The sequence below is a fragment of the Rhinatrema bivittatum genome, chromosome 9 (assembly GCF_901001135.1).
Source record: "Rhinatrema bivittatum chromosome 9, aRhiBiv1.1, whole genome shotgun sequence".
Lineage (NCBI taxonomy): Eukaryota > Metazoa > Chordata > Amphibia > Gymnophiona > Rhinatrematidae > Rhinatrema > Rhinatrema bivittatum.
Genome location: NC_042623.1, coordinates 222,740,833 through 222,768,460, shown reverse-complemented (window position 1 = coordinate 222,768,460; position 27,628 = coordinate 222,740,833). Strand labels below are relative to the sequence as shown.

Sequence of the window (27,628 nt, the reverse complement as noted above, 5' to 3'; positions counted from 1 at the left end):
ATGTTATTTCTACTCTGTTGCAGGCTCGAAAGACTTCTACTTTCTTGGCATGTGTCTTTGAGTCTCTGTGTACGGAGCAAGGGGTTGTTCTTCAGCGAGCATGTGTGGCACACATTTTGGCCTTTTTTTCAGAGGGGCCTAACTAAAGGTTTGTCCTTCAGTTCCCTGAGAGTTCAGGTGTTGGCTCTGGGTTGTTTGCATGGCAAGATTCATGGAACAACCCTAGCGATACATCCTGATGTGGTACATTTCCTCTGAGGGGGCGAAGCATTTGCGTCCCCCTGTTCATAAATTGTGCTCTTCTTGGAGCCTTAATTTGGTCCTCAAGGACATGTGTGTGGTGCCATTTGAGCCTCTTGAAAGGGCCACCATAAAGGATCTCACTTTGAAGGTGGTTTTCTTGGTGGCAATTTGTTCAGCTAGATAGGTGTCAGAACTTTAAGCCCTATTGTGTAGAGAACCTTTTCTGAGGATTTCGGATGCCAGAGTTTTTCTTTGCAGATGGTTCCGTCTTTTTTGCCGAAGATGGTTTCGGCATTCCACTTAAGTCAGTCAGTGGAGCTTCCGGCTTTTCCAAATCTGGAGATTGGTGCACCTCTTGCAAAAGAATTAAGACGTCTGGATGTCAGAAGGGCACTGTTACAGTATCTAGAGGTCCCTAACAGTTTCAGATTGTCGGGTCACCCTTTTGTGCTCTGGAGTGGTGCGAAAAAGGGTCAGAAGGCTTCAAAAGCCACAATTGCGTGTTGGTTTAAGGAGGCTATCGGTTCCTTATATATATCTGTTGCGGTTGTCCTATCCTGAAAGGGGGTTAAGGGCTCGTTCTACCTATTTATTTATTTATTTATTTATTTATTTATTTATTTATTTATTTAACAGTTTTATATACCGACCTTCATAGTAAATAACCATATCGGATCGGTTTACAATTAACAAGAATAAAACTGGGGTAACTATTCAAGTAAACGAAAGATAAACAGTAGGTAGGAATGAGTCAAAAGTTACAATCAACAGGGAAGAGAACTTGGAAGCTTGCAACAAGCTGTACCTAATCCTAGGCGGCCTCCTGGGCAGAATGTCAGTTGGTCTCGCCGCAAGAGATTTGCAGGGCGGCTACTTGGAAGTGTTTGTATACCTTTGCCAGACGCCATCGATTAGATGTCCAGGCTCAGGACGTTGTTGGTTTCGGTGAAAGTGTACTTCGTGGGACTCTCACAGTCCCACCCCAGTTAGGGCAGCTTTGGTACATACCAGGAGTCTGGACTGATCTGGGTACGTACAGGGAAAGGAAAATTGGTTCTTACCTGCTAATTTTCGTTCCTGTAGTACCACAGATCAGTCCAGAGTCCCACCCAGTGGGAGAAAGGAGGGTTGGAGAGTCTGCTCAATCTGTCTACTATTTATAATTCTGAAGAATGGCACAGGTTTCTGGTTACTCCTTACAATTAATGTTCCAAAATTGGTTTTAGTTCACAATTATGAATTTTTCCTCTTTCCTCTGCTCATTTGGGGGATGATATAGCATTCATTTATTAGAAGTTTTTGACTATTTTCTGCTTGGATACTTAGTAATACTGAGGGACTGCAGGTGGCACATCGGGTTTAGAGGCGGTGCCTGCAAAACGTCTCTGCTCCATCTGCTGGAAGTGAGGCAAAACTCAGGAGTCTGGACTCATCTGTGGTACTACAGGAATGAAAATTAGCAGGTAAGAACAAATTTTCCTTTCTACCTCACATGTTCCCTTTAAAGGAAAGAGGTTCTTTTGGAATGAAGGTGTAGCCTAGTGGTTAGAGCAGCGGGCTACGAATCGGGGAAAACAAATCCTTGTAACCTTGGGCAGGGCACTTTATCCTCCATTTCCTAGTGTGTAGACAGATATACTCAGGGCCAGTGGTTTTATGCTCCCCTGCCAACAGATGGAGACAGAGCAAGCTGACATCACAGTATACATAAAGCTGCTGTGACCCCAGCCTGGCAGTATTCTCTGTCTCTAGCAGATGGTGGATGTTCAACTCCCTATGGGGATTGCTTTGAGCTTTTTGAAAGGAGAAATTTGAAATTCTTAATTCAGGAAAAGAAAGTCCCACTCTCCTGAGGTGATACCTAAAAGTCCCTCCGCCAGCTGAGAATTCCTGAGGCGATTTCCGTGATCCCTCAGAGGTGTGCCTTGGTCCAGTAGCTGGGTTTCCTGGCATGGACTTAGCTGCTAGTTCAACTGAAAGGTAGCAGGTGCAGGAGACTGAGTGTGGCAGTGATGGCAGATGCCCTCTCCCCCTGCAGTCAGAGACCATCTCTGTACTCAGCCAGTAAGCACTGAGCTCAGGTAAGGTAAAAAAAAAAAAAAAGACTTCCTCCGTTCTCGGAGTGCCATGCTGATGTTCGTTCCCGTTCCCATTGGGATTGAGGAACTGGGCAGCTTGGTGGGTTGAGTGGCTCCCGGTGGGCTAGGCCTTGCACTTAGTATCTTTTCTTGCACGCCATGTGGTAGTTCTGCTACCCTCTATAGGCCGTTGGTGTGCGAAGTGTGTCGGCCTGGCTTCTAATCTGTGTCAGCACTGCTCAGATGCTCAGGGAGAGTTGTCTTCCTCGGATTTTGCTAAGCCTGGCGTTTCCCATTCTGATGATGGTTTGGTCACTGCCTTGTGGGGGGGATGCCAGATCTTGGTTATCCCTGGACTGGCTCCTCCATTGGCAAGGGCAGTTTTGTGGGACCAGCTCCAGTTCCTTCTGGGCTTGGTCTGGACCCAGCTGCTTTTTCTTGAGTGGAATTTTTTCAAGGCAGAAGCAGGAGTTCACGCTTCAAAGGCTCCTCAGACTGAGGGCTGTGGTTCTAGTGCCAACGTGTCAAAGGGTAGGGCAATATTCCATTTATTTTGTTGTGCCCAAGAAGGAGGGCTCCTTTTGCCCCATCTTGGATCTCAAGAGGGTCAACCGTCAGTTGAAGGTGACTCATTTTTGAATGGAAACATTACGCTCTGTAATAATGGCAATGTAGTCAGGGGAATTTCTGACGTCCTTGGATCTGTCATAGGCTTACCTTCATATTACCATCTGATTGGAACACCAATACTTTCTACGCTTTGCGGAATTAGAATGCCATTATCAGTTTTGGGCGCTGCCTTTTGGTCTCACCACCTCTCCCAGAACATTTTCCAAGATTATGGTGGTGGTAGTGGCGGTCTTGTGAAAAGAAGGAATCCTGGTGCATCCGTATTTGGACGACTGGCTGATTTGAGCCAAGTCTCAGGAAGAGAGCCGCCTGGTGCCACACAAGTTGATCTCCTTGTTGCCGGAGCTTGGTTGAATGCTGAACCTGACCAAGAGCAATCTTCAACCATCCCAGTTGGAGTATCTGAGGGTCTGGTTTGAAACAGGACAGAGGTTTCCTACCGGAAGTTCGGATCCACAGATTGATGTTGATGAACACCATAAGCCTGACGGTGTGGTCCTACTCTGTTTGAAGGCAGCTATCCGGGGTGCTATGGGCAAGGACGCATATGCGTCCTCTTCAGCGCTCTCTGCTATCTCGTTGGAACCCGCAGTCTCAGGATTTTGCAGTTTGGCTCCACTAGCCGATGGAAATCTGCTCCCGTCACCAGTTGCGGTTGCAGGAGGATCCATCTGAGAGGTAGTTCCCTTGTCCTCTCTGGCCTGGTTGGTACTCACGACAGATGTCTGGAGTTAATGGCCCAGGAGCACTGGCATGTCAGAGTCCCGCTGGAACATCAATCACCTGGAGGCCTAGGCAGTATGACTGGCATGCTTGCAGTTCGGCCACAGGCTGTGGAATCAAGTGGTTCACATGATGTCAGACAACGCAACGATGGTGGCCTATATCATTCACCAGGGAGGAACCAAGAGCCAGCAAGTGTCGCAGGAAATAGACCAGCTGATTGAATGGGTGAAAGGTCATCTGCAGATGATCTCGGCCTCTCACATTTAAGAGCGGACTGTCTCAGCAAGGAGAGTCTGGTCCCAGGAGAGTGGAGGTTGTCAACCAAAAGGCTTTTCAGCTGATTGAGGATCGCTGGGGCCTTCCATTCCTAGACCTGCTGGTAACTTCTCAAAATGCAAAGGTTCCTCGCTTCTACAGTCACAGGAGAGATCCTGGTCCCTGGGAATAGACACTCTTGTACAGGACTGGCCGGAAGACAGATTGCTTTATGCTTTTCCTTCGTGGCCCTTGCTGGGCAGGATAATTCGCAAGAATGAAGGCCACAGGAGACTAGTACTCCTGGTGGCGCCGGACTGGCCCAGGCATCCGTGCTATGTGGATATGCGATGACCCCTGGTGGAGGCCCCCCTTTGTCTTCCGCCGCACATAGATCTGCTTCAGCAGGGACCAATTCTTCCCGAGGATCCAACTAAATTCTGTCTTACGGTTTGGCCCTTGAGAGGGCTTGCCTGTTAAAGCGTGGTTATTTTTCTGTAGTGATTGCCACTTTATTTCATGCTCGCAAGTTCTCCACTTCTTTGGCTTTTGTGCGGGTTTGGAGAGTTTTTGAGGCCTGGTATGAGGAGCAGGGTGTTCTTCCTCATTCAGTTAAGATCCCTCTTATTCTGTATTTTTTGCAGGGTGGATTGAACTAAGGCTTGGCCCTTAATTCCTTGAAGGTGCAGGTTGTGGCTCTTGCCTGTTTCAGAGGCCTAGTGAATGTTGTCTCATCCTGATGTGGCCTATTTTTTGAAGAGAATGAAGCATCTTAGGCCTCCCTTGAACTTACCGGTTCCATTGTGGAGTCTTAATTTGGTGCTGGACTTCTTGGTGGGACCACTGCATAGTCTTTCCTTACAGTTGTTGACTTTGAAGACTATGTTCCTGATGGCTATATGTTCTGCACGTCTGATTTCTGAGCTGTAGGCATTGTCTTGCCGAGAGCAGTTCCTTCGGGTGACTCCGGTGGCATTACAGCTGGGTACTGTTCTGTCCTTCTTGCTCAAGGTAGTCTTGGACTTTCATTTGAATCAGTCCATGCCATCCCTGGATAAGGTCAGGTATGTGGAGAGTTTTGCCTTTTGTGCTCCTTGGATGTTAAGTGTCTTGTCGTGCAGTAGCTTGGAGGTCTCTGAGTCTTTTCAAAAGACGGATTGCCTGTTTGTTCTCCATGATGGGAATAAACAGGGCGGGCTACCATAGCTCGATGGATTAAGAAAGTGGTCACAGCTGCATATGTGGATGCTGGAAAGATGTTGCCTACTCAGGTTAGGGCTTATTTCACTAGGGTTCAGGCAGTATCAAGGGCGGAGTTTAGTCTGTTATCTCTTATTGATATCTGCCGAGCTGCGACGTGGTCCTCCTTACACACTTTTCCAGGTTTTATTGTCTGGATGTGCAGGCCTGGGAGGATGCAGCCTTTGCACGTGCAGTGTTGACTGGACCGTGGGCAGCCTCCCACCCTATTGGGGAGTAGCTTTGGTACATCCCACTAGTCCTGAGTCCATGTGTCTACACGCTAGGAAATGGAGAAATTACTTACCTGATAATTTCGTTTTCGTTAGTGTAGAGAGATGGACTCAGCTTCCCACCCTCGGCTGCCGCATGAGTGTGTCAATAGTTCTCCTGTGGGGCTCTGGGTCCCAAGTGATTACTTGGGACCCAGAGCCCCATTTCCTAGCTTGGGGTACCTAGAATATTACATGAGTTCCTAGCTTGGGGTACCTAGAATATTACATGAGTTCAGTGTTTATGGTTGGTTGAGTACATTTCTGGTTACCTGTTTTTAATCAAGCTTTTTGCTAGTCTGTCCACAGTTGCTTTTGAAGAGAATACTGGCAGGCTGGGGTCACTGCAGGGTTATGTATAATGTGACGTCGGCTTGCTCTGTCTCCATCTGCGGACAGGGGAGCATAAACCCACTGGTCCTGAATACATCTGTCTACACTAAGGAAAACAAAATTATCAGGTAAGTAATTTCTCCGTTGCCTCAGGTACAAACTTAAGACTGTACGCCCTCTGGGGATAGGAAATACCTACGATACCTGAATGCAGCTTTGAAGTGCCAAAAAATGAGAAAAATATATATATTTTTTTAATTTGTTGTTTTTAATGTGTCACCCCCTGGTTACTGAACATTTATTAAAATTCATTTTTAGATTTATAAATGACTTCTTTCCCATTGGGCTATAAGGTAAACACACACACAATATAATTATATAACAAAGATGGATCAAGTAACACTATACCAATAACATTAAGCATTTGCTTGCTCAGGATGGCAGCCAACTAGTTATGCAATAATATTTGGTTGATGTCCTGGTGTTTGTTAAAATGCTCATGCTCTGCTGAGCTTGGCTGTTAATTTTGCCCAGAGGAAGTGGTTTGTGTTAATAGCCACCTGCTGGCAAGTTCATTAAAATACATTTCAGGAGGCAAGCAGGAGAAAAAAAGAATATTTCCTGTCGTGTAGCCAGATGGACTCAGAACAAGTGGGTATAGTGTGCTCGTGCTAGCAGTTGGAGACGGATCTGACGTCAGCACGGGTACGTATACCCCCACAGGAAGTGAAGCTCTTAAGTAATTTCCGTCTCCAAAGCAGTTTGGAGAGCCTGCACGCTCGCTGAGCGTGTTTCCAATCTACTTTCTATTTTCTACTTTCTACTTAGTAAATTTCTACAGGAACATCGAGCCCCGCACTCCTGCGGTGATACCATTCAGTCCCTCCCCCAGTTGAGTTTCCCGGGGTGATTTCCGCGATCCCTCGGAGGTTTTGGCCTCTGTCCGGTGGCCGAATCACGGCAGGGACCCAGCCCCCGAGTGAGGCTTGGGCGGGCTAAGAGGCGCCTCGGTCCCGGCGTGGACTTGGGAGGCAGCTGGTGCATTCCTCAAGCGCAGCGGTGAAGGTATTTCCCTTCTCCCCCCCGCAGTCGGAGACCGCCCGGGTTTCAGCCGGGAAGCGCCGAGGATCAGGTAAGGCGTATATCTCTTACTTTTGGTCTCCGAGGTACGAGGATCGGCGGCGTTGCCTGTATCCGGCACGCCGCAGAGGTCACCATTTTGTCGGCCTTGTTAAGGTATTGAGCGCCCATGATAGGCGCCTGTATCGTATTGAGCGCATATTTGGAGCGTATGTTGTATATTGTTGAGCGCATATTGTTGAGCGCATATTGTATTGAGCGTATATAGCTGCCGCTTATTATTGAGCGCTTATTGTATTGAGCGCATATTGCTGCCGCATATTATTGAGCGTATATTGCTGCCGCATATTCTTGAGCGCATATTTTTCAGCGATGGAACATTCAGATGCCCCGGCGTCTCCGGCAGCGGCGCCTCCTGCTTCCGGCGTGAAAGCCCTCGGCTTCTGCTCAGCATGCCAGCTTAGGGCCACGCACAGCGAGGAGCCAGACTCCCTTTGTGCCCATGTGAGGAGGCAGTGGGAGCCTCGGGCCAGGACCAGTCTCAACCGAGGTTTGTTGACAGTTCCCCAGGGGCCACCCCGGATCTCGCGGGCAGTCTCTATCAACCTGGGATCCCGGGGGACCTGGTACCCCGACCGACTTGAGACCACTTCCATTTCCTGGGTGATCTCTTTAAGGGGATCCATGTCTTTGTACAGATGCAATCAGCTTCCCGTCCAGGCCCTGCTGTTGCTGTTGCTGCTGCTCCTGTTGCTGCTCCAGCGGATCCTGCCCCTGGACCTTAGCGCACTTATCGTGGGCAAGCACACCTGCCTCCGGGCAGTCCAGTTCAGGCGGACCCTGATGACTCAGAGACTGAATCAGAACCCTCCGAGGAGGGGGAACTTCCCTCGGGGATTGAGTCATATTGAACCATGAGGCGGTTCTTCCCCAAGGAAGATCTCTCCGACCTAGTATCTCAGTGCCTGGCAGAGTTGGATATTACAGGCCCCAGCACTACGGTGCCACCTACTCAGAACCCTCTGCTGGAAGGTCTTCGTCCTACAGCCCGCCATTTTCCCTTCTTGCAAGCCGCACAGCAAACTGATAGATCTGGAATGGGCGGCACCAGCGGGCCTCATTCAAAGGGGGTCGGGGGCCTGATAGGCATGTACCCCCTGGATCCGGCAATCAAGGAGATGCTGGCGTGCCCTCAGGTGGACGCCTTGGTTAGCGCGGTGGTCACCCGCACTACCATTCCAGTTGAGGGGGGGGGGCGGCCCTCAAGGAGCCTCGCGACCGGCGACTGGGCGCCATCCTGAAACAGACATTTGAGGTGGCAGCTCTGTCTTTGCGAATCGCAACCTGCTGCACCGTGGTAACGCTTTCCTGTTTGTCACAGGTCAGGAACAATGCTCCAGCAGCGGACATGGAGTCCGCTCTCTCGTTCCTCACGGATGCCGCATCCGACCTAGTCCGTACAACAGCCAAAGGGATCTTATCTTCTGTGGCTGCCAGGAGGCAGCTCTGGATACGGAATTGGTCAGCCAATGCTCCTTCGAAGACACGCCTCACCCGAATGCCCTTTAGGGATTCTTTCTGTTCGGCAGCGACCTCGATAAACTGGCCAGCACATGGGGTGCCTCTCCAATACCTCGACTGCCGGAAGACAGGTTTCAGAAGGAACCAGCGAGCCTTTCGAGGCCATCCAGAGGCAGAAGCTCCCAACGCTTCATTCCCTATAGGGGTCGCTACCAGGCACCTCGTCCTCAGGCCAGGACCAGTCCTTTCGCCCAAACGCAGAAGAGGGGAGCTGGCTCGGGTTCAGGGCCCGGCCGCGCCTCCCAATGAGAGTCAGCCGATCCATTCGGGGGACGGAGCTATAGGGGGCAGGTTAGCCCTCTTCTACCCCAGATGGGTCGAGATTACGTCGGACCAGTGGGTCCTCGCCATCATCCGAGAGTATTATGATCTGGATTTCATCACACCTTCCGGACAGGTTGTTGGAGTCTCCGTGTCCAGCCACAAGAAGGCGGCATTAGAAGTTAACCCTGGCGAGGCACCTGTCCTTGAAAGCCATAATCCCAGTACCTGCATGGGAAATGGATTATGGTCATTATTCCATTTATTTCATGGTACCCAAGACAGAGGGCACCTTCCGGCCCGTACTGGACCTCAAGTCAGTCAGCCGATACTTAAGGGTCCCGAGGTTTCGCATGGAAACTCTGCGCTCAGTCAAGACCGCAGTACAGCTAGGAGAATTCCTCACGGCCTTAGACTTGTCAGAAGCATACCTGCATATCCCGATCCATCCGGATCATCAGCGCTATCTACGCTTCAAGGTTCTGGGACGCCACTTCCAATTCCGGGCTTTGCCCTTCGGGCTAGCCACGGCGCCGCGGACCTTCACCAAAGTGATCGTAGTGGTAGCAGCGGCGCTCAGACAGGAAGGAATCCTGGTCCATCCCTACCTAGACGATTGGCTGATCAGGGCGAAATCACGAGAGGAGAGCCATCGGGCAACCAACAGAGTGATCGCCCTTCTGGAAAGCCTGGGATGGGTAGTCAACCTAAACAAGAGTTGCCTACAGCCTTCCCAATCACTGGAATACCTGGGAGTCCAGTTCGAAACTCAGGCAGACAAAGTCAGTCTCACCACCAAGAGAAGGTTAAAACTTCACACGCGTCTCCGGTCCTTGATGGCGGCCAGACGGCTGATAATCCCAAGCCCATAGTTTGGGATTATCAGCCGTTTCTCGGCCTCATGGCATCCACCCTGGCAGTGGTACCCTGGGCAAAGGCCCATATGAGACCTCTACAAAACTCCCTGCTCTCTCGCTGGAGTCCCCGCTTCCAGAACTACTCCAGGCATCTACCTCTACCAGCCAGAGTGCGGACCCAGTTACGGTGGTGGTTGCAGCCCAACCACACGAGCAGGGGATCGAAGATGTCCTCCCCCACGTGGATTCTGCTCACCACAGATGCCAGCCTGAGCGGATGGGGAGCACACTGCGAAGAGCTCACCGCCCAAGGGCGGTGGAACAGAGAAGAAGCGGGGTGGAACATCAACCGACTAGAGGCACGGGCAGTCCGGTTAACCTGCCTGCACTTTGCTCACAGGCTGCGGAATCGGGCAGTCAGTGATGTCCGACAACGCCACCACGGTGGCATACATCAACCATCAGGGCGGAACCAGAAGCCGACAGGTGTCCCTAGAGATAGCCCCGCTGATGGCTTGGGCAGAGGCGAATCTTCAGGACATCTCTGCCATCCACATTGCCGGAAGGGACAACACCACAGCAGACTTCCTCAGCAGAGAAAGCCTAAATACGGGGGAATGGCAGCTGTCGCCCACAGCCTTCCAGATGATTGTGGATCACTGGGGGATTCCGGACATGGACTTATTAGCGGACAGGTCCAATGCTCAAGTACCCAGATACTTCAGCCGCAAGAGAGATCCGTTCTCTCACGGGATCGATGCCCTGGTTCAGCCGTGGCCTCCAGAGGCCCTGCTATATGCCTTTCCTCCGTGGCCCCTGCTGGGCACCCTTATCCACAAGATTCAGAAGTACCGGGGCCTAGTTCTTCTAGTGGCACCAGACTGGCCAAGAAGACCCTGGTACGCGGACATGAGAAGACTACTGGCAGGGGAGCCCCTTCCCCTGCCTCCACTCAGGGACCTGCTACGTCAAGGTCCCATCCTTTACGAGGATCCAGCTCAATTCTCTCTTACGGTCTGGCCATTGAGAGGGCTAGACTGAAGAAAAGAGGTTACTCGGAGCCAGTGATAGATACACTCCTCCGAGCTCGCAAGTTTTCCACATCCCTCACCTATGTCAGGATCTGGAGAGTATTTGAAGACTGGTGCGACACTCACGGCACCAATCCGCATGCGACTACAATCCCTATTGTTTTGGATTTCCTGCAGGATGGACTTCAGAAGGGTCTCTCCCTCAGCTCCATCAAGGTTCAGGTGGCTGCGCTGTCTTGCTATGGTCCCAGGAAGGATGGCAAGACCATGGCCACGCACCCAGATGTTTCTCCTTTCCTGAAAGGAGTCAAGCACATTCGTCCGCCACTGAAGTGGCCAGTACCTTTGTGGAACCTCAACATAGTTTTGGATTTCCTCGCGGGATCCACATTCAGACCCCTCCGGGGCCTGTCTCTCCGTTCTCTAACTTTGAGATGGTGTTCTTGCTGGCTGTATGTTTCAGCACGCCGCATCTCAGAGCTACAAGCACTGTCTTGCCGTGATCCTTTTCTCAGAATCACTCTGAGGCTATCCATCTTCGCACGGTTCCATCCTTCTTGCCTAAGGTAGTCTCACAATTTCACCTCAACCAAACCATATCCTTGCCAACCACGGCAGGTTTGAAGAAATCTGAAGAAGGGCGTTTGCTACGCCATCTCGACATCGGCAGATTGCTGCCCAGATATCTGGAAATGACAGAAAACAGTACGAAAGACTGACCATCTGTTCGTCCTTCACAGCGGGAAGAGACAAGGAGAAGCGGCCTCTCGGCTCACCACGCCCGCTGGATTAAAGAAGTCATCAGAGCGGCCTACATAGAGGCTGGGAAGTCACCGCCCTCTACAAGTCAAGGCCCATTCTACCAGAGCCCAAGCAGCATCTTGGACAGAATCTAGGAGTGCTGTCGCCTGCAGAAATATGTAAAGCGGCGACAATGGTCCTCCCTCCATACCTCTCCAGGTTTTTACCGTCTGGATGTCCAGGCCAGGGAGGATACAGCATTTGCGAGGGCAGTCTTACACGGTCCTCAGGCAGGCCTCCCGCCCAGTCCGGAGTAAAGCTTTGTAACATCCCAACTTGTTCTGAGTCCATCTGGCTACACAACAGGAATGTTGAGATTACTTACCTGATAATCTCGTTTTCCTTAATGTAGACAGATGTACTCAGCATCCCGCCCAGCTGCCTGTATACATTGGTTTCACACCGATTCAAGGTAAGCTTATCACTTCCTTACATGAGTGCGTCCACTCTATCAGGTGTCGACGCCTTCCGGTTGGGAATGCTGGCGGTCTCCAGCTACTATCAATCGGTCAGGGGAATCCTGTTTTCACTATTTCATTGATCGTCAGTACACATATATCCATAACAGCTTTTGCAAGGAAGATTACTGAAGAGCTTCACTTCCTGTGGGGGTATATGTACCGTGCTGATGTCAGATCCGTCTCCAACTGCTAGCACGAGCACACTATAACCCACTGTTCTGAGTCCATCTGTCTACACTAAGGAAAACGAGATTATCAGGTAAGTAATCTCACCATTTCTGTTTGAGACTTGGTTATTAAACCTACCGCTTTGCTGTTCTCCTGATCTGGGGGTAAAGAGGAGCTTGGCCCTGTCGGGAGGAATTGCTGCTTCCGGCCAGTGATGTCATCTGGGAGGGACCGGTAGGTTTAAAACCGGACCCTCCCGCAGTGGAAATTCGAGGCGAGCAGGAGAAAAGAATGTTTCCTGTTGAGACTTGGTTATTAAACTACCGCTTGCTGTTTCTCCTGATCCGGGGGTAAAGAGGAGCTTGGCCCCGCGGAGGAATTGCTGCTTCCGGCAGTGATGTCATCTTGGGAGGGACCGGTAGGGTTTAAAAACCGGACCCTCCTGCGGCGCATAGCTGCCGCCGGCGCACTGCCCAAGCCGCGCGCGCCTAAGGGGCGCGTGGCTTTGACTGATTCTTCTGAATAAGAAAATACCTGGATGAAAAACACGGAGTAAGCGTGAGTTTATAATCTCATTACCATTTTTTTTCTTTTAATTGCCAAGTTTTAACTTGTGGCGTTTAGGACTGTCTCCTTGTTAGCCTCCATCCAAGAGAGACAACTAAGTATAACAGAGACATGCATCAAGAAGGAGATCTGTTGGATTTTCAATTATTTACCTAAATATTGATGCCGCATACTAAAAGGAAGGCACGGCTGAGGGAGATGTCTACATCATCCCCCTTGCCGATGGCCTTGCAGCCACCGATTTCCTCCTTTTTTGCAGGCAGCAGCTGAAATAATACCGGAGGACATAGCCGCTGTGGGGTCTGCTTCTGAGCGAGGGGCATCCCCACAGGCTGAAGAAATCTCGTTGAGCCCCGGTGCTCCAAAAACTCCCTCTCCACCAAGTAAAAGCCAGATGAATCATGCAGATTCCCCTAGTACTGGGAAACAGGAAATGCTCATATAATTATATAACCTTTAGAAAATAAAGAGAATGGAGAACCGGCTGTGGGGGAAGAACAGAAACCAGGATCGGAAACTGGAGATAATATTACCTCAAAAACCTGCAGAAATTAATATGGATTTTATTGTGGTCAGCAATTAAATCCCTTGAGGTAGCAATTATAAAAATGTCTCAAATATTATGGGTTTTCAACAGAAACATTAAATTTGGAAAATTCTGTATTATTGGGAAAAATAATCTGGAAAAATATGAGAAACGTTTGGAAAAGGTGGAAACTGTACAGAAGACTCAGTTAAATCTGAGATAGGAAATGAAAAGAAATTTGAATTTATAGAGAACTCATTGAAATATGTAAACTGAGGGTTTTAAATTTCCTGCTCAGAAGTTAACTCCGGCGATTGATATGTTTAAAGAGTATCTGCATTTGTGTTAAAAATTCCAAAGGAGTCTTTACCAGCTTTTTGCAAAGGTATTTATTTACCCACGAAATAAAGACATCAACAATCATCAGGTGAATTTACAACCCGAGAGTCATATAAACTTGACAGAGATTTTAGAACCTCTATAGATACAGATATTTCAACTAGGACTTACTCTTATAGCCTCCTTTCTTTTTCCAACAGAGAGAGATAATATCTTAAGATTATTGTAAGAAACAGGTTGCAAAAATTTCATGCCAACAATATGGATATATCCTGATTTAGCGAGAAATACTCAAATTAGAAGAAAGGAGTTTTTGAGATTGAGAACGGAAGTGATAGCTAAGGGGAGCCAGCTTCCTGTTAAAATACCCATGTAGATGCGAAGTGAATTATTTAGAACATAAGTATGTTTTTAATGAGGTTACCCAGCTCCAGGTATTTTTGGATTCCCATCCCCCATTAAAACACAGAGGTGGGTTAAGAGCTAGAAAAGATATAATTCAGCTGTATTCTCTGATTGTTGACTTAAAGGGATTATTAACAACGTTTTTTCCCTTAGCCTTTAATATGTTTTTTCTTTTCCTTGTGATCGATCAGTTACATTGTCTTGTCTTGGGATTTCCTGTGATAAATGCAGATAAATGTCTATTTAAGGTCAAATATCTTTAATTTGAAAAAAGATTTATGATATCTGTATACACTTATGAAACTTATGGATGTTTTGTAATGTTTGAAAATGCAAAAAAAAAAAAATATTTTCAAAAAGATGAACTGATGAAAGAGCCCCCAAGGGGGCCATCTTATACATTTTAAAGTCTGAGCCTGTGGATCCTAGGTAGGTTGCAGCTTGTAGTTGTAGTCTATGCAGTCCTTGTGCTGGCTGTTTCGCTTCCAGGAGTGGGGCTGCTATTGTCATTTAGGTCAGCCCGAAAAGTAACAAGGAACTTGTGGATCATTTCAGGCCAACTGTATAGACTCTACTGCTGCTCCCGAGGCCGTGTTTGCTTCAGAAGTGAAGAAAATGCAGGCAAGAAAACATGAAACCACAGGAGCAACTGACACTGGAAGCCCTACGAGAGAGACCCATGCCGTGGTGGTTGGAATATACAGGTCTGTCCAAAATAATTCAGGAGGATGGGCTGGGAATGGAAGCATTCACAAGTGTGCTAAAAGGAGGAGTAGACAAGATCAGTCCCCCTCACCCACCTCCTCCATTGGAGTACTTTGTATATTCTGACAGCCAGCTTGATACCAATACATGACCGTTCTAGAGAGCCAACCCTAATTATGAAAAGGGAGGTAAAATACAATGTGGAGGATGCAACTCTTTTACTGAAACAGTATTTTATCTAGACTATTACTGAACGTCAAATGTCATTCCCTGTACGTGCCCGGATCAGTCCAGACCATGCGTTGAGCCTCCTGTCCAGCAGATGGAGACAGAACCAAAACTGAAAGGGTATCCTACATCAGGACAGAGTCTACCCTGCAGCCCTTCAGTATTTGTCTGTCTCCAGCAGATGCCAGACAGCTCACCCTGCGGTTCCCTGTTAGCTTGCCCTTACCCTACGGGTTCCTTCTTTGCTTCATTTCTTGGTGGGCAAGCTCAAGCAAGTATTGATTGGATTTAATTCTATGTAAAAAAAAACAAAAACAAAAAACAGATTTAAATTGTGTCGCTTTCTTCGACTGTGTTAGGGGAGACAGTCCTGTCTCCCTTGCTCTTAGGGTGCCTAGGGGGGCTTGCCCCTTGACGTGTTCAGCCTAGGCTCCCTTCCCGGTGACCCTTTTACTTGGGGCGATACTGGTGGTGCCAGTCATTCCCCCTTTGCCTTCTGCCTTCCCGAGACGTTCATTCTCCTCGGGTGCGTTCTCAGGGACGTTTTATTCCCCTGTCGTATTTATTTTTTTTTTTTTTATTCTTATTTATCAACTTTCAAACAAAATACAACGTAATTTGCATAGAATCACAAGAGATTGAGAAATTGTTCTTTACATGAATTCTATTTGAAATTTAAAAATTAAATATTGAAACATGACAAAAGTTCACAATCTCTACCTTTCGTAGGTAACTGAGGAGGAAAAGAATAAAAGGAGAACATAAGAAACAATTTAGAAGTAAGGCTGGGTTTAAACATCAGATTCATTTACTGGATCCAGCTCTATGGGCTGCGGGGTCTGCTCTCGTGCCTCTAGAAAGGCTTGAAGTTGTTCCGGACTAAAGAACACATAAGTATTCCCCAAAAGTTTGACTATGCACCTACAGGGGTACCTTAAAATATAGGTACCCTCCTAGTGCAAGCACTTTTGGGCGCAATGAAATAAACTTTTTCTTCGCATTTGCGTTGGTTTTGCCAAATCTGGAAAGATACGAACTTGACCGCCCATAAAAGAACATTTAAATTTTTGAAATAATTCTTCATAATTATTCCAACATCAATTTCTGAATAAAGAGTCACAACAAGGCAAACCTTTCTGTAATTTCTTCCGTTGTTGTTTCCAGAAAAATTGGTTAGATTTTCCATATCTATCCCCATACCAGGCGATATTAAGGCTCCTCTCTGTCTTAAAAAGAATATTTTTTTAACAGGCGGAACATTCTCTGGTGGTATCTTTAGAATTTCAATAGCAAATTTCTTGAAAGTCTGCAAAGGCAACTCACCCATAACTTTGGGGAAATTCAAGAGTCTTATATTTAAGTGCCTTAAGTAATTCTCTACTGACTCCAATCTTCTCAAAGACGATAGTCTTTCATTAACAGAAACTGCACTTAAATCTTGCAATTTTTTTACATCCACAGTTACCTTTGTCAAAGCCTTTTCCAGATTTGTGTGGTCAGTTTCGATCTTAGTCATTCTCTTGGAAACTTCCTCTAGTTTACAAGCCTGTCTGTCGAGCTTCGCAGCGTTCCCTGCTACCAGATCCCAAAGGGCGTCGAGCGTTACAATCGCTGGTTTTGTTAATCTCTGTGGGATAAGTGGAGAAACCGGCTCTGCTGTTCCTTCTCCGCTGGCTTCATACTCCTCCCCTCCTGTAGCCTCAGCGGAGACACGAGCACTGGCTGCACCCCCCACGTCTGCTTCGTCCCTGGGCTTGCCTCCCAACTGAGCATGCTCGAAGGAAGTTCCTGCCCGGCGTCTCAGCAGGCACAGAGTCGAGCAGTAGAGCTGCTTGAATCAGCGTTTTAGGATCCGGAGGCGTCAGCGATAGTTCCCGGGTGAGTACTGGGCTCCTTCCCCTGACTCACCAATGGGGGTAGACGTCCTCGTTACTGATGTCGGGGTTGCATACTGATAAATCAGCCGCTGCCCTTCCAAATTATCCGGTAAGGGAGGATATATCCGGATTTTCCCTTTTCTCTTATGTGGCACTGTAAAAAATCGAAGAAAAAAGGCTTAAAGGAAATTTTTAGGGAACGAGGGCACGGAGCTGCTCAATATGCGACCACACCCGCGGCCATCTTAGTTCCTCCCCTCTCCTGTCGTATTTAAAAAAAATAAAAAAATAAAAAAATAAATAAATAAAAAAAACCAGCTGATTTCTGTTTGTCCCGTGGCTGTGCTGAACTTTTAATGCCGCATTCAAATCTCTGTATTGCCTGTGGAGAGCCGGCCTCCCGGCTCTCCCGAGATGATTTGTGCTCCAGATGTCTGCGGGGTGGGGAGGGCCCCTCCTCGGCAGCGCCGAAAACTTCAGCCCGGGGTTGTGCTCCCAGATGCATGGCCAGGCTGTTTCTGACCCGACAAATCGCGGGAATGGTGGCCATCTTGGGAATTAGTCCCGATGCCGATTCTGCTTTACAGGGGGCAGAGGAGCAGGATCTGCACGTTTTACCCCCCCCCCCCTCCCCGTGGGAAATCATCTCGGGCCCGATTTTCTTCTGAATTTGTGCTCCTTTTGCACAAATCATATTTGGCTAGGCTGCAAGAGGATGAGGATCCCCCTCTAGATCCCCCCCCAAAGATTCCTTGAATGCCCGTGCCGCTACCCCCCATGGTGCAGGATGCGCAGGGCCCTGTCTGGGTGTGGGTGGTCCCGGGGGATCCCCTCCCTCTGGATCCGCCGCAGCCTCCCGCAGACCCCCTTCAGGATCCTGATAAGTATTTTTCTACGCAGGTCCCGCCCCGCTCGAGGGTGATGATCCCCGCATACTCAGTCTATTTCAGCGGGAAAGAGCTGGACCCCTCATCCCTTTCATTCTACAGGAATTGGGGATTGATGCTCCCCCGGAGGATACGGTGACGGCCGCAATGTCGGCTAACGCAGACCCGGTCCTGGCGGGACTTAGGGTGCTCCCGCGCACATTTCCCTTCCATCCCATAACCGGTGCGATATGTGTCTTATACAGGAACATCGGTTTATAAAAATTAAAAATAAATAAATAAGTTACTTCTTTTACGGGAATGGGAAGCTCCAGAGACGGGTCTCCGAGTTGGGAGAGCTATGGATAAGCTCTACCTGCTCCCCGAAGATTGCCTGGACATGCTGAAGATTCCCAAAGTGGATTCTTCTGTCTCTGCGGTCACCAAGCATACCACGATCCCAGTGGTGGGCACTACAGCTTTGAAGGATGTTCAAGACCGCAAGCTCGAGTTTTTTCTTAAGCGGATCTTTGAGATCTTAGCTTTTAGGTGTCAGGGCGACAATCTGCAGCAATCTCATGCAGCGGGCAAGCCTTAAGTGGGTTCAGCAATTACTCAGCACCCAGGACCTCCCGTCTGCAGAGGCAGAGCAGGCGGAACGCTTAGAAGGCACCATTGCATATGGCGCGGATGCCCTGTATGACTTGCTTCGCGTACAGGCCAAGGCAATGGTTTCCGCAGTTTCGGCCAGATGCCTCCTCTGCTGTGCAACTGGTCCACAGACTCTTCATCCAAAGCTCAGCTGGGCACACTTCCTTTTAAGGGCAAGTTGCTTTTTGGAGAGGACCTGGAACAGCTTATCAAATCCTTGGGCGAAAACAAGGTCCATAAGCTGCCATAAGTCTTTCTTCCCGACACGTACCTGCTTCCGGGGACAACGCTGGTACAACAACAGGGCGCGAGGTTCCTTTCCCAGAGGAGGCACCTCCAGGTCCCAGTCATGGTCTCATTCCTTTCAGGACCGTCATGGCTTCCGAAATGGTAGTCAACAATACCCAGCCGCCAAGTCCGCTCTCCAATGAGATCCGGCCGGTCCATTCCTCTGCATGAAACTTAGGTGGGGCATCTTTCTCTGTTTTGCGAGGAATGGGCCAAATCACGTCCGATCAATGGGTTCTCGAGGTGATAGAAAATGGTTACGTGTTAGAATTTGCCCGGGACATACCGGATCTTCATCTCGTCTCTCCTTGCAGTCCACTAAAGAGGCCTGCGGTTTGTCAAACCCTAGCCAGGCTCCAGGAACTTGGGGCGATAATCCCGGTACCAGTGCAGGAACAAGGCGCTAGCCAGTATTCCATTTACTTTGTCATGCCCAAGAAGGACAATGCCTTCCGTCCAATCCTAGACTTCAAGCGAGTCAACCAAGCTCTCAGGGTACCCCATTTTCGAATGGAGACCCTGAGGGCGGTGATAGCGGCGGTCCGTCCAGGCGAATATCTGGCCTCCCTCGACTTGACAGAGGCTTCCCTTCACATATCGATTCGACGAGAGCATCAGAAGTATCTCTGATTCCACATCCTGAACCAACACTTCCAGTTCCGGGCTCTACCCTTCGGCCTTGCCACCGCTCCCTGCACTTTTACCAAGATCATGGTGGTAGTGGCGGCTGCACTCCGCCGAGAAGGAATCCTAGTCCACCCTTGTCTGGACGACTGGCTCGTGCGGGCCAAGTCATCAGCTCTTTGCGGTCAGGCAGTCGACAGGGTCCTTGCTCTCCTCACTTCGCTCGGCTGGATAATCAACTTCCCCAAAAGCAATCTCCAGCCCTTCCAGGTCCTTGAATTCCTGGCAGCTCTCTTTGATACCCGGATCGGAAAAGTATTTCTCCCAGACGCTCGGGTGCTCAAGCTCACCGATCAAGTGCGCAGCTTTATTTCCCTGTCGCTTCCCACGGCGTGGGATTACCTGCAGGTTCTGGGGACCATGGCCTCCACTATCGACATGGTCCCCTGGGCTTTTGCGCATATGCGTCCATTACAGAGAGTGTTATCCCGCTGGCAGCCAGTGTCCGAGCAGTTCCAGGAGATCCTACCTCTTTCCGACTCTACCATTGCAGACATACAATGGTGGCTGTCGCTGGCGCATCTCCTGAAGGAGATGCCCCTACTGACTCCCTCGTGGGTCATAGTCATGACGGACGCCAGTCTCTCCGGGTGGGGAGCGGTCTGTCAATCTCAAATGACACAGGGACACTGTCCAGTCCCGTTGGCACATCAATCGTCTGGAAGCTCGTGCAGTGCGCCTGGCTCTCAAGGTTTTTCTCCCGCTAATCCGCCGCAAGGCGGTACGCATTCTCTCGGACAATTCCACCACAGTGGCCTATATCAATCGTTAGGGGGGTACCTGAAGTCACCTGGTGGCGCTGGAACCCAGCAAGCTCTTCGCTTGGGCGGAGAGGCACTTGGATCGTCTGGCTGCCTCCCACATAGCGGGAAAGGAGAATATTCAAGCTGACTTCCTCAGCCGATAATGTCTCGGTCCTGGCGAGTGGGAGTTGTCCGAGGTGATGGATCTGATAGTCTTTCTACTATCCGAAAGAGTAAATAACCGCTTCACATCTACCCGTTCTAGACCTCTCATGATTTTAAACAGCTCTATCATATCCCCCCTCAGTCGTCTCTTCTCCAAGCTGAAAAGTCCTAACCTCTTTAGTCTTTCCTCATAGGGGAGCTGTTCCATTCCCCTTATCATTTTGGTAGCCCTTCTCTGTACCTTCTCCATCACAATTATATCTTTTTTGAGATGCGGCGACCAGAATTGTATACAGTATTTAAGGAGCGATAGAGGCATTATGACATTTTCCGTTTTATTCACCATTCCCTTTCTAATAATTCCCAACATTCTGTTTGCTTTTTTGACTGCCGCAGCACACTGAACCGACGATTTCAATGTGTTATCCACTATGACACCTAGATCTCTTTCTTGGGTTGTAGCACCTAATATGGAACCCAACAATGTGTTGGGTTCCATATTATATGTGGTGGTTTCCATATTATATATTTAACCACATTAAATTTCATCTGCTATTTGGATGCCCAATTTTCCAGTCTCACAAGGTCTTCCTGCAATTTATCACAATCTGCTTGTGATTTAACTACTCTGAACAATTTTGTGTCATCTGCAAATTTGATTATCTCACTCGTCGTATTTCTTTCCAGATCATTTATAAATAAGAGTCCACTCCCTTCCACTGAGAAAGTTATCCATTTAATCCTACTCTCTGTTTCCTGTCTTTTAGCCAGTTTGCAATCCACGAAAGGACATTGCCACCTATTCCCTAAGTAAAATTGATTAATAACCATTAATGGACTTCTCCAAGAACTTATCCAAACCTTTTTTGAACCCAGCTACACTAACTGCACTAACCACATCCTCTGGCAACAAATTCCAGAGCTTTATTGTGCGTTGAGTGAAAAAGAATTTTCTCCGATTGGTCTTAAATGTGCTACTTGCTAACTTCATGGAATGCCCCCTAGTCCTTCTATTATTCGAAAGTATAAATAACCGAGTCACATCTACTCGTTCTAGAGCTCTCATTATCTTAAAGACCTCTATCATATCCCCCCTCAGCTGTCTCTTCTCCAAGCTGAACAGCCCTAACCTCTTCAGCCTTTCTTCATAGGGGAGCTGTTCCATCCCCCTTTATCATTTTGGTTGCCCTTCTCTGTACCTTCTCCATCGCAACTATATCTTTTTTGAGATGCGGTGACCAGAATTGTACACAGTATTCAAGGTGCGGTCTCACCATGGAGCGATATAGAGGCATTATGACATTTTCCGTTCTGTTAACCATTCCCTTCCAAATAATTCTTAGCATTCTATTTGCTTTTTTGCAACTGATGGCAACTTTGTGCAACACTAAGGCTCCCAGATTTTTTAGCCGCTGGAGGGATCATTGCTTGGAGCGAGTGGATGCGCTGGCTCTCCCTTGGCCCCCCGACATTCTCCTTTACATGATTACGCCTTGGCCACTAGTGGGAAAAATTCTTAGGAGAATAGAACTTCACTGGGGACTGGTCATTCTCATGGCCTCGCAGGCCGTGGTTCGCAGATCTGGTAAATCTGGCGACGCACAGTCCTCTTCGCCTCGGCCATCTTCCCCGTCTTCTTCGGTAGGGTCCCGTATATTTTGACCAGGCGGATCACTTCTGTCTAGCGGCATGGCGTTTGAACGGTGAAGATTGAGGAGAAAGGATTATAAAGAAGAGGTTATCTTCACTCTGCTTCGGGCTCATAAGCAGTCTCCGCCCCTGGCCTATGTCTGCCTCTGGAAAACTTTTGAGAATGCCTGCGTGGAATCGGGTGTCTCGGCTCATTCGCCTTCGGTTTCTATGATTCTCACTTTCCTTCAGTGGGGTCTCTCCAAGGGTCTTTCCGTCAGCTCCTTGCGGTGGCCTCTCATCCAGATGTCGTCCATTTCCTCAGGGGCGCTAAACACCTGAAGCCGCCCATCCGGGCCACTTGTCCTTCGTGGAGTCTAAATTTGGTCCTTCGGGTTCTTTGTGCGGCTCCTTTCGAACCTCTCCATCGGGCTACTCTCAAGGACTTGATGGTCAAGACTGTCTTCCTGATTGCCATTTGCTCCGCCAGGAGGGTGTCGGAGATTCAAGCACTGGTCCTGTAGGGAGCCTTTTCTGCGGTTCTCGGATTCAGGCGTCTCTCTCAAAACCGTACTTTCTTTCTTGCCGAAGGTGGTTTCCTCTTTTCGCGTCAATCAGTTGGTGGAACTCCACGCGTTTTCTCCTGAGGATATAGCGGGGTCAGGGGTCAGTGACCTTCGCCGACTGGATGTTAAACACGTTTAGCTGCGTTACCTTCAGGTTACTAATGACTTCCGGGGTCTTGGATCATCTTTTTGTTCTATGGAATGGTCCAAATAGGGGCAGCCAAGCTTCTAAGACTACGATCGCTCGGTGGTTGAAGGAGGTGATTTTCTTCAGCCTATATCTGGAAGGGCCGGGGCGGTTCCTGAGGGCTTGAAAGCTCATTCCTTGCATTCTCAGGCTACTTCTTGGGCGGAGAGTCAATCTGTCTCTCTGCAGGAAATATGCAGGGCAGCTACGTGGACATCCCTACATACCTTTTCCCGACATTACCGCCTTGACGTTACAGGCGCCAGTGTTTGGTTCCTTCGGTCGGCAGGTACTTCGAGCTGGACTGTCTCGGTCCCATCCTTTGTAGGGAAGCTTTGGTACATCCCATGGTCTGGACTGATCTGGGTACATACAGGGAAAGGAAAATTAGTTCTTGCCTGTTAATTTTCGTTCCTGTAGTACCACGGATCGGTCCAGACGCCCTCCCATGTTCTGTCCACTTGAACTCTTTTCTGGTTTTTTCCTTTTTATAGGAGTAGTTTTGTGTCTCTGCATGGCTCTCTTGGATTCTAAATTCAGGCACGGGAAGCATCTTTTACAATGATCTGGGGTAGTCATGCAAGAGCGATTAGTCACACAGTTCATTCAGTTGGTCTATTGTTTGATGTTGTAACAACTTTTATAGTTATCCTGTTACTTGCTTGATCTTTTGCCTTTTGCTGCTTTGACATTGGTTATACTGAAGGGCTGCAGGGTAGGCTGTGTCCTGATATAGGATACCCTTTCAGTTTTGGTCTGTCTCCATCTGCTAGACAGATGGAGACAGACTGGTCTGGACTGATCCATGATCTGGACTGATCTGTGGTACTACAGGAACGAAAATTAACAGGTAAGAACTAATTTTCCCCTCAACCTCCTGAGTTCCATGTTTAGTAAGATCGCTTAGTCGTTATTAAATAGACATTTATATGAGTTTAGACATCTGAATAATCCAAGCAGAGGTTAATCAAGTCTGCCTTATTTGAGGTTGGGAAGGGCTCATACCTAATAGGCCTTCCCTATCTATTCAGGTATAGTTAATGCCTTGAATATTTGTATATTTTGTTTGTATTTGTGTCTTAATAGGAAGGGCTGAACTATGAATCCCAGAATTCTTTTGGGTAGAAGTTTGCACAGCACAAGGGAAGCTCTGGGCGTTGTAGAAATATTGGATATGGCACTGGTTTATCTATTTGTGTTTAAGATGAACTTGCCATTTGTTCATGGTTTGTGGTTTTGTTTTGTTTTGACAGACCTCCTCCCAAACAGAAGAAATAAAGTGGATCATTTTTTACTTAAGGACTACATGTTCTGCCAGTTACTTGATGACCCCATAATGGAGTCTTTCCAAAGACTGCAGTCCCAGTCTTTGCTGTGGCTGTTTAACCAGTTGTCCTCTTCTAGGATGGTTACCTCCAGAGATTGCATAATGCCAAGAGTGAAAGGATTTCGGAGCTCATGTAACCAAATTAGGAATCGTATACCACTTTCTTTTCTATTGTTTATACATGTAAGGAGATAAAAACATATGAGAGACTTGTTTTGGAGCAGAACACTGAAATGCTTATGGCATTTTTATATAATGGCATTAGCTCTGCATAACCATAGTTTATCTAATCAGAATCCTGATTTGTAGAAAATATTTCCTGTATTTTATTAAATAATCCCAAATTGGTATTCTGGTGTTTCATTTTCCTGAGGAACTCAAAAGCTTAGGGAAGCTTGGAAAAAGTTTTATAGATGTTAATCTTAACACAAGCTTCTTTATTTTTCTACTACACTAGTCTGGAAAGATTATCTTCCAGCTAATGGAGATAGAGCACTACCACTTTTTTTTTTTTTTTTTTTTAATTTATGACATCATTACACATCTACTTAAACTAGGTGCAGAATGACGAAGCCAATATTCTCTGCCTCCAGCTGATGAAGGAACTTGCTAGTGCAGCAGGTCTTGAAGCTTTGAGGAAAGCATTTGATTAAAAACATGTAAAAGGGAAAGGCTTACAGAGGATCTATTATGGGCTGGTAGGCTGTCAGTTTAGCAAGCCCATACTTGAATAAACTCCCTTCCTTTGATTATTTAATCAACATATTTGGTAAAGAAGAGGATTCCTTTAAGCTATTTCCTTTAAGCTGTGGTTCAGCTTTCCTAGCGTGGACTCAGGACCAATGGGTATTGTGCTCTCTTGATAGCAGATGGGAGACAGAGTCAGATTTCAAAGCTGATGTCACTCTACATAAGCTTAGCTCTTCAGTATTTCTCAGTCTCCACAGCAGATGTGGACAGTGTCCCACACATGAGAATAGTGTTAGTAATTAGAACAAAGAAGAGAGAAAATCTACCTTCAAGAAGATCGAGCCCCGCTCTCCTATGGTGAAACCTAAGAGTTCCTCCCCCAGTCGAGAATTCCTGAGGTGATCTCCGATATCCCTCAGGTATGCCTTGGTCCCGACGTGGACTTAGCCCCCAGAGTGGCTTAAAGGCAGCGGGTGCACATCCGAGAACGGCAGTGAAGGTAAAACTCTCTCCCCCCGCAGCTGGAGACCGTTCGATGTGCAAGCAGTAAGCGACAAGACCAGGTAAGAAGGAAACTTTACATTCAGGTCTCCAGAACTTGGATCGCCGTACCAAATCTGCTTCCAGTAGGTTAAAAGGGAGCACCGATCGGGTTGATCAGCCTTGGTTAGGCTAGGCCCCGATCCGGTGCAAGGGTCTACACATGGGGGGGGGGGGGGGAGGAGGCAGGCGCCATCTTACACGTGGGCGTCGTCTGTGCCATCTTCCTTTCCCCTCGGCGGTTCGTGTAGAATCTTCCGGCGGCCGATGCGCATAACTCGTGCGCATCCCATAGAGTCGCACGCATAGCTGCGCACACCGGAGCACACTCCATGCGCTTAACCTCGGCCGCGCACAAATTCTCGCACACAGTGAAACTTGTGCGCCTAGACATAGATTCAATGGCACTGGCATCTAAGAAGGCCAGAAGGCACTCTTTGCACAGCCTGTCACGTAAGAGCCATGCAGACTGAATTGGAATCCTGCCTGTGCCCGCAGTGCGAAGAAGCCCAGGGACGAGACCGCCACTGTCAGAGGGGTCCGGAACTACTGACAATTGCTCCCCAGAACTATGTATCTCGACACGGACTCCCCACAGGAGGACACCTCTGGGGCCCCTACTCCAACCCCCCCCCTGGGATTAACATGGACCCAGGGACCTTCTCCTGGGTGGAATTCTTCAAAGGGCTGCAAAGAGCCCCCGCTGTGCACCAGGCTCAACCCAGGCCGGATGCACAAGATCTTCCCGGCACTACTCGGATGCCTCGAGACAGGCCTCGTCTAACCAAGAATTTCCCTATTAGGGGCCCAGACACCTCAGGGATGAGAGTGACTCCCTGGAAGAAGGAGAAACCACGCTTCGCTTCTTCCGAACCACGCTTCGCTTCTTCCACAAGGACGAATTACCAGCCCTTGTTTCTCAGACTCCGAAGATGCTGGGCATTCCGGGCAGTGACACTATGGTGAAACCACAAAGAACAACTCTATCTTGGTGTCCCTTCGTAAGGCCTCATACTACTTTCCTATGTTGGAAGCCATCAAGGAGCTGATTGACCTGGAATGGAATGCCCCAGAAGCCAGCTTCAAAAGGGGGGGGGGGAGGGGCGGTCCTTGGAAGCCCTATACTCCCTGGATCCTGCGGCCAGGGAGCACCTGCGTTCCCGAAAGTGGACACTATGGTCTGTGCGGTCTCAAAGCGAACAGATTCCCGTTGAGGGAGGAGCGGCACTGAAGGATAGACGATTGGAGTCCATCCTTAAGCAGGCCTTTGACGCAATTGCAATCACACTGCAGATTGCTTCCTGCTGCACACTGGTGGCACGTGCCTGCTTACTCCTCTCGAGAAATGCATATACGGTTGGAGAGATGATGGAATCTGCGGCATCCTTCCTCACTGACGCAAGTTCAGACCTAGTGTGCAACTCAGCCAGAGGTGTTGCCTTGCTAGTAGCAGCCAGAAGACAACTATGGCTACAAAATTGGACGCGATATCTAAAGCAAGTCTCACGAGAATTCCCTTAAAGCATCTCTCTTGTTCGGGAGCAAATAGAAGTTAGCCAACAAATGGGGCGAATCTCCAGTGCCCCGACTACTGGAAGATAAGAGGTAAAAGACCCCCAGCGTTCCTCCCCCAGAAGGACTAAGGGCAGAGGATCGCAGCACTTTAGACTCTATAGGAACACACAGTTCCAGGTACCTCACCCCTCCGGAAAAACCCAGTCCTTTTGGAGCAGGCACACTAAGAGGGAAGCAGGACCGGGGGCAGACTCCAGTCATACCCCACAATGAGAAGAGACTGGCCCATCCACAGGAAGAAGCCATAGAGGGTCGACTTGACCTCTACTACCAAAGATGGGTCGAGATAACGTCTGACAAATGGGTCCTAAACATCATTTGAGAGGGGTACTCTCTGTAATTCCACAGCATCCCTCGAGGCAAATTTAAGAGATTACCCTGCCACTCCCACTCCAAGAGACTGGCAGTAGAAACCACATTAACAAGACTACTCAGTATGAAGGCAATAACTCCAGTGCTCACGCCCCAGCAAACTACTGGGCGCTATTCCATCTACTTTATCGTTCCCAAGAAGGAAGGGTCATTCCGACCCATCTTGGATCTCAAGAACGTCAACCGTCATCTACGGATGCTACACTTCCGCATGGAAACTGCGCATTGTGACACTGGGTCACTATTACCAGTTCTGGGCGCTACCCTCCGGTTTAGCAGCCACCCCCAGGATCTTCACCAAAATTATGGTGGTCACAGTGGCAACACTGAGGAAGGAAAGGATCCTGGTACATCCCTACCTGGACGATTGGTTGATCACGGCAAAGTCTCGGAGGAGAGCTGGCAGGTGACCAGCAGAGTCAAGAGCCTACTGCAGGAGCTCGGATGGGTCGTGAACACAAACAAGAGCGGTCTACAGCCCTCTCAGTCACTAGAGTACCTGGGGGGGGGGTCCGGTTCAACACCAAACAGAACAAAGTCTCCCTCCCCCCCCCCCCCCCTCCCCGAGGAGAAGGAAACTGATGGAAGAATTACGACAATTGATGACCAATGCACGCCCCAAGGTATGGGATTGCCTTCAAGTCTTCGGCCTCATGGCATCAACCCTGGAGGTCGTTCCGTG

The 27,628-nt window shown here is 48.7% G+C and overlaps 1 protein-coding gene across 1 annotated transcript in view; it reads left to right on the top strand.

Moving 5' to 3' along the window:
* The window catches only part of LOC115098835 (rRNA 2'-O-methyltransferase fibrillarin-like), a 198,835-nt gene extending 174,716 nt beyond the window's left edge, over window positions 1-24,119 (top strand). The window contains 4 exon segments of the mRNA XM_029615833.1: window positions 14,409-14,474; window positions 14,476-14,514; window positions 14,517-14,557; window positions 23,696-24,119. Coding sequence (XP_029471693.1) covers window positions 14,409-14,474; window positions 14,476-14,514; window positions 14,517-14,557; window positions 23,696-23,720 — 171 coding nt within the window. The 3' untranslated portion in view covers window positions 23,721-24,119.
* The last annotated feature ends 3,509 nt before the right edge of the window (window positions 24,120-27,628 follow it).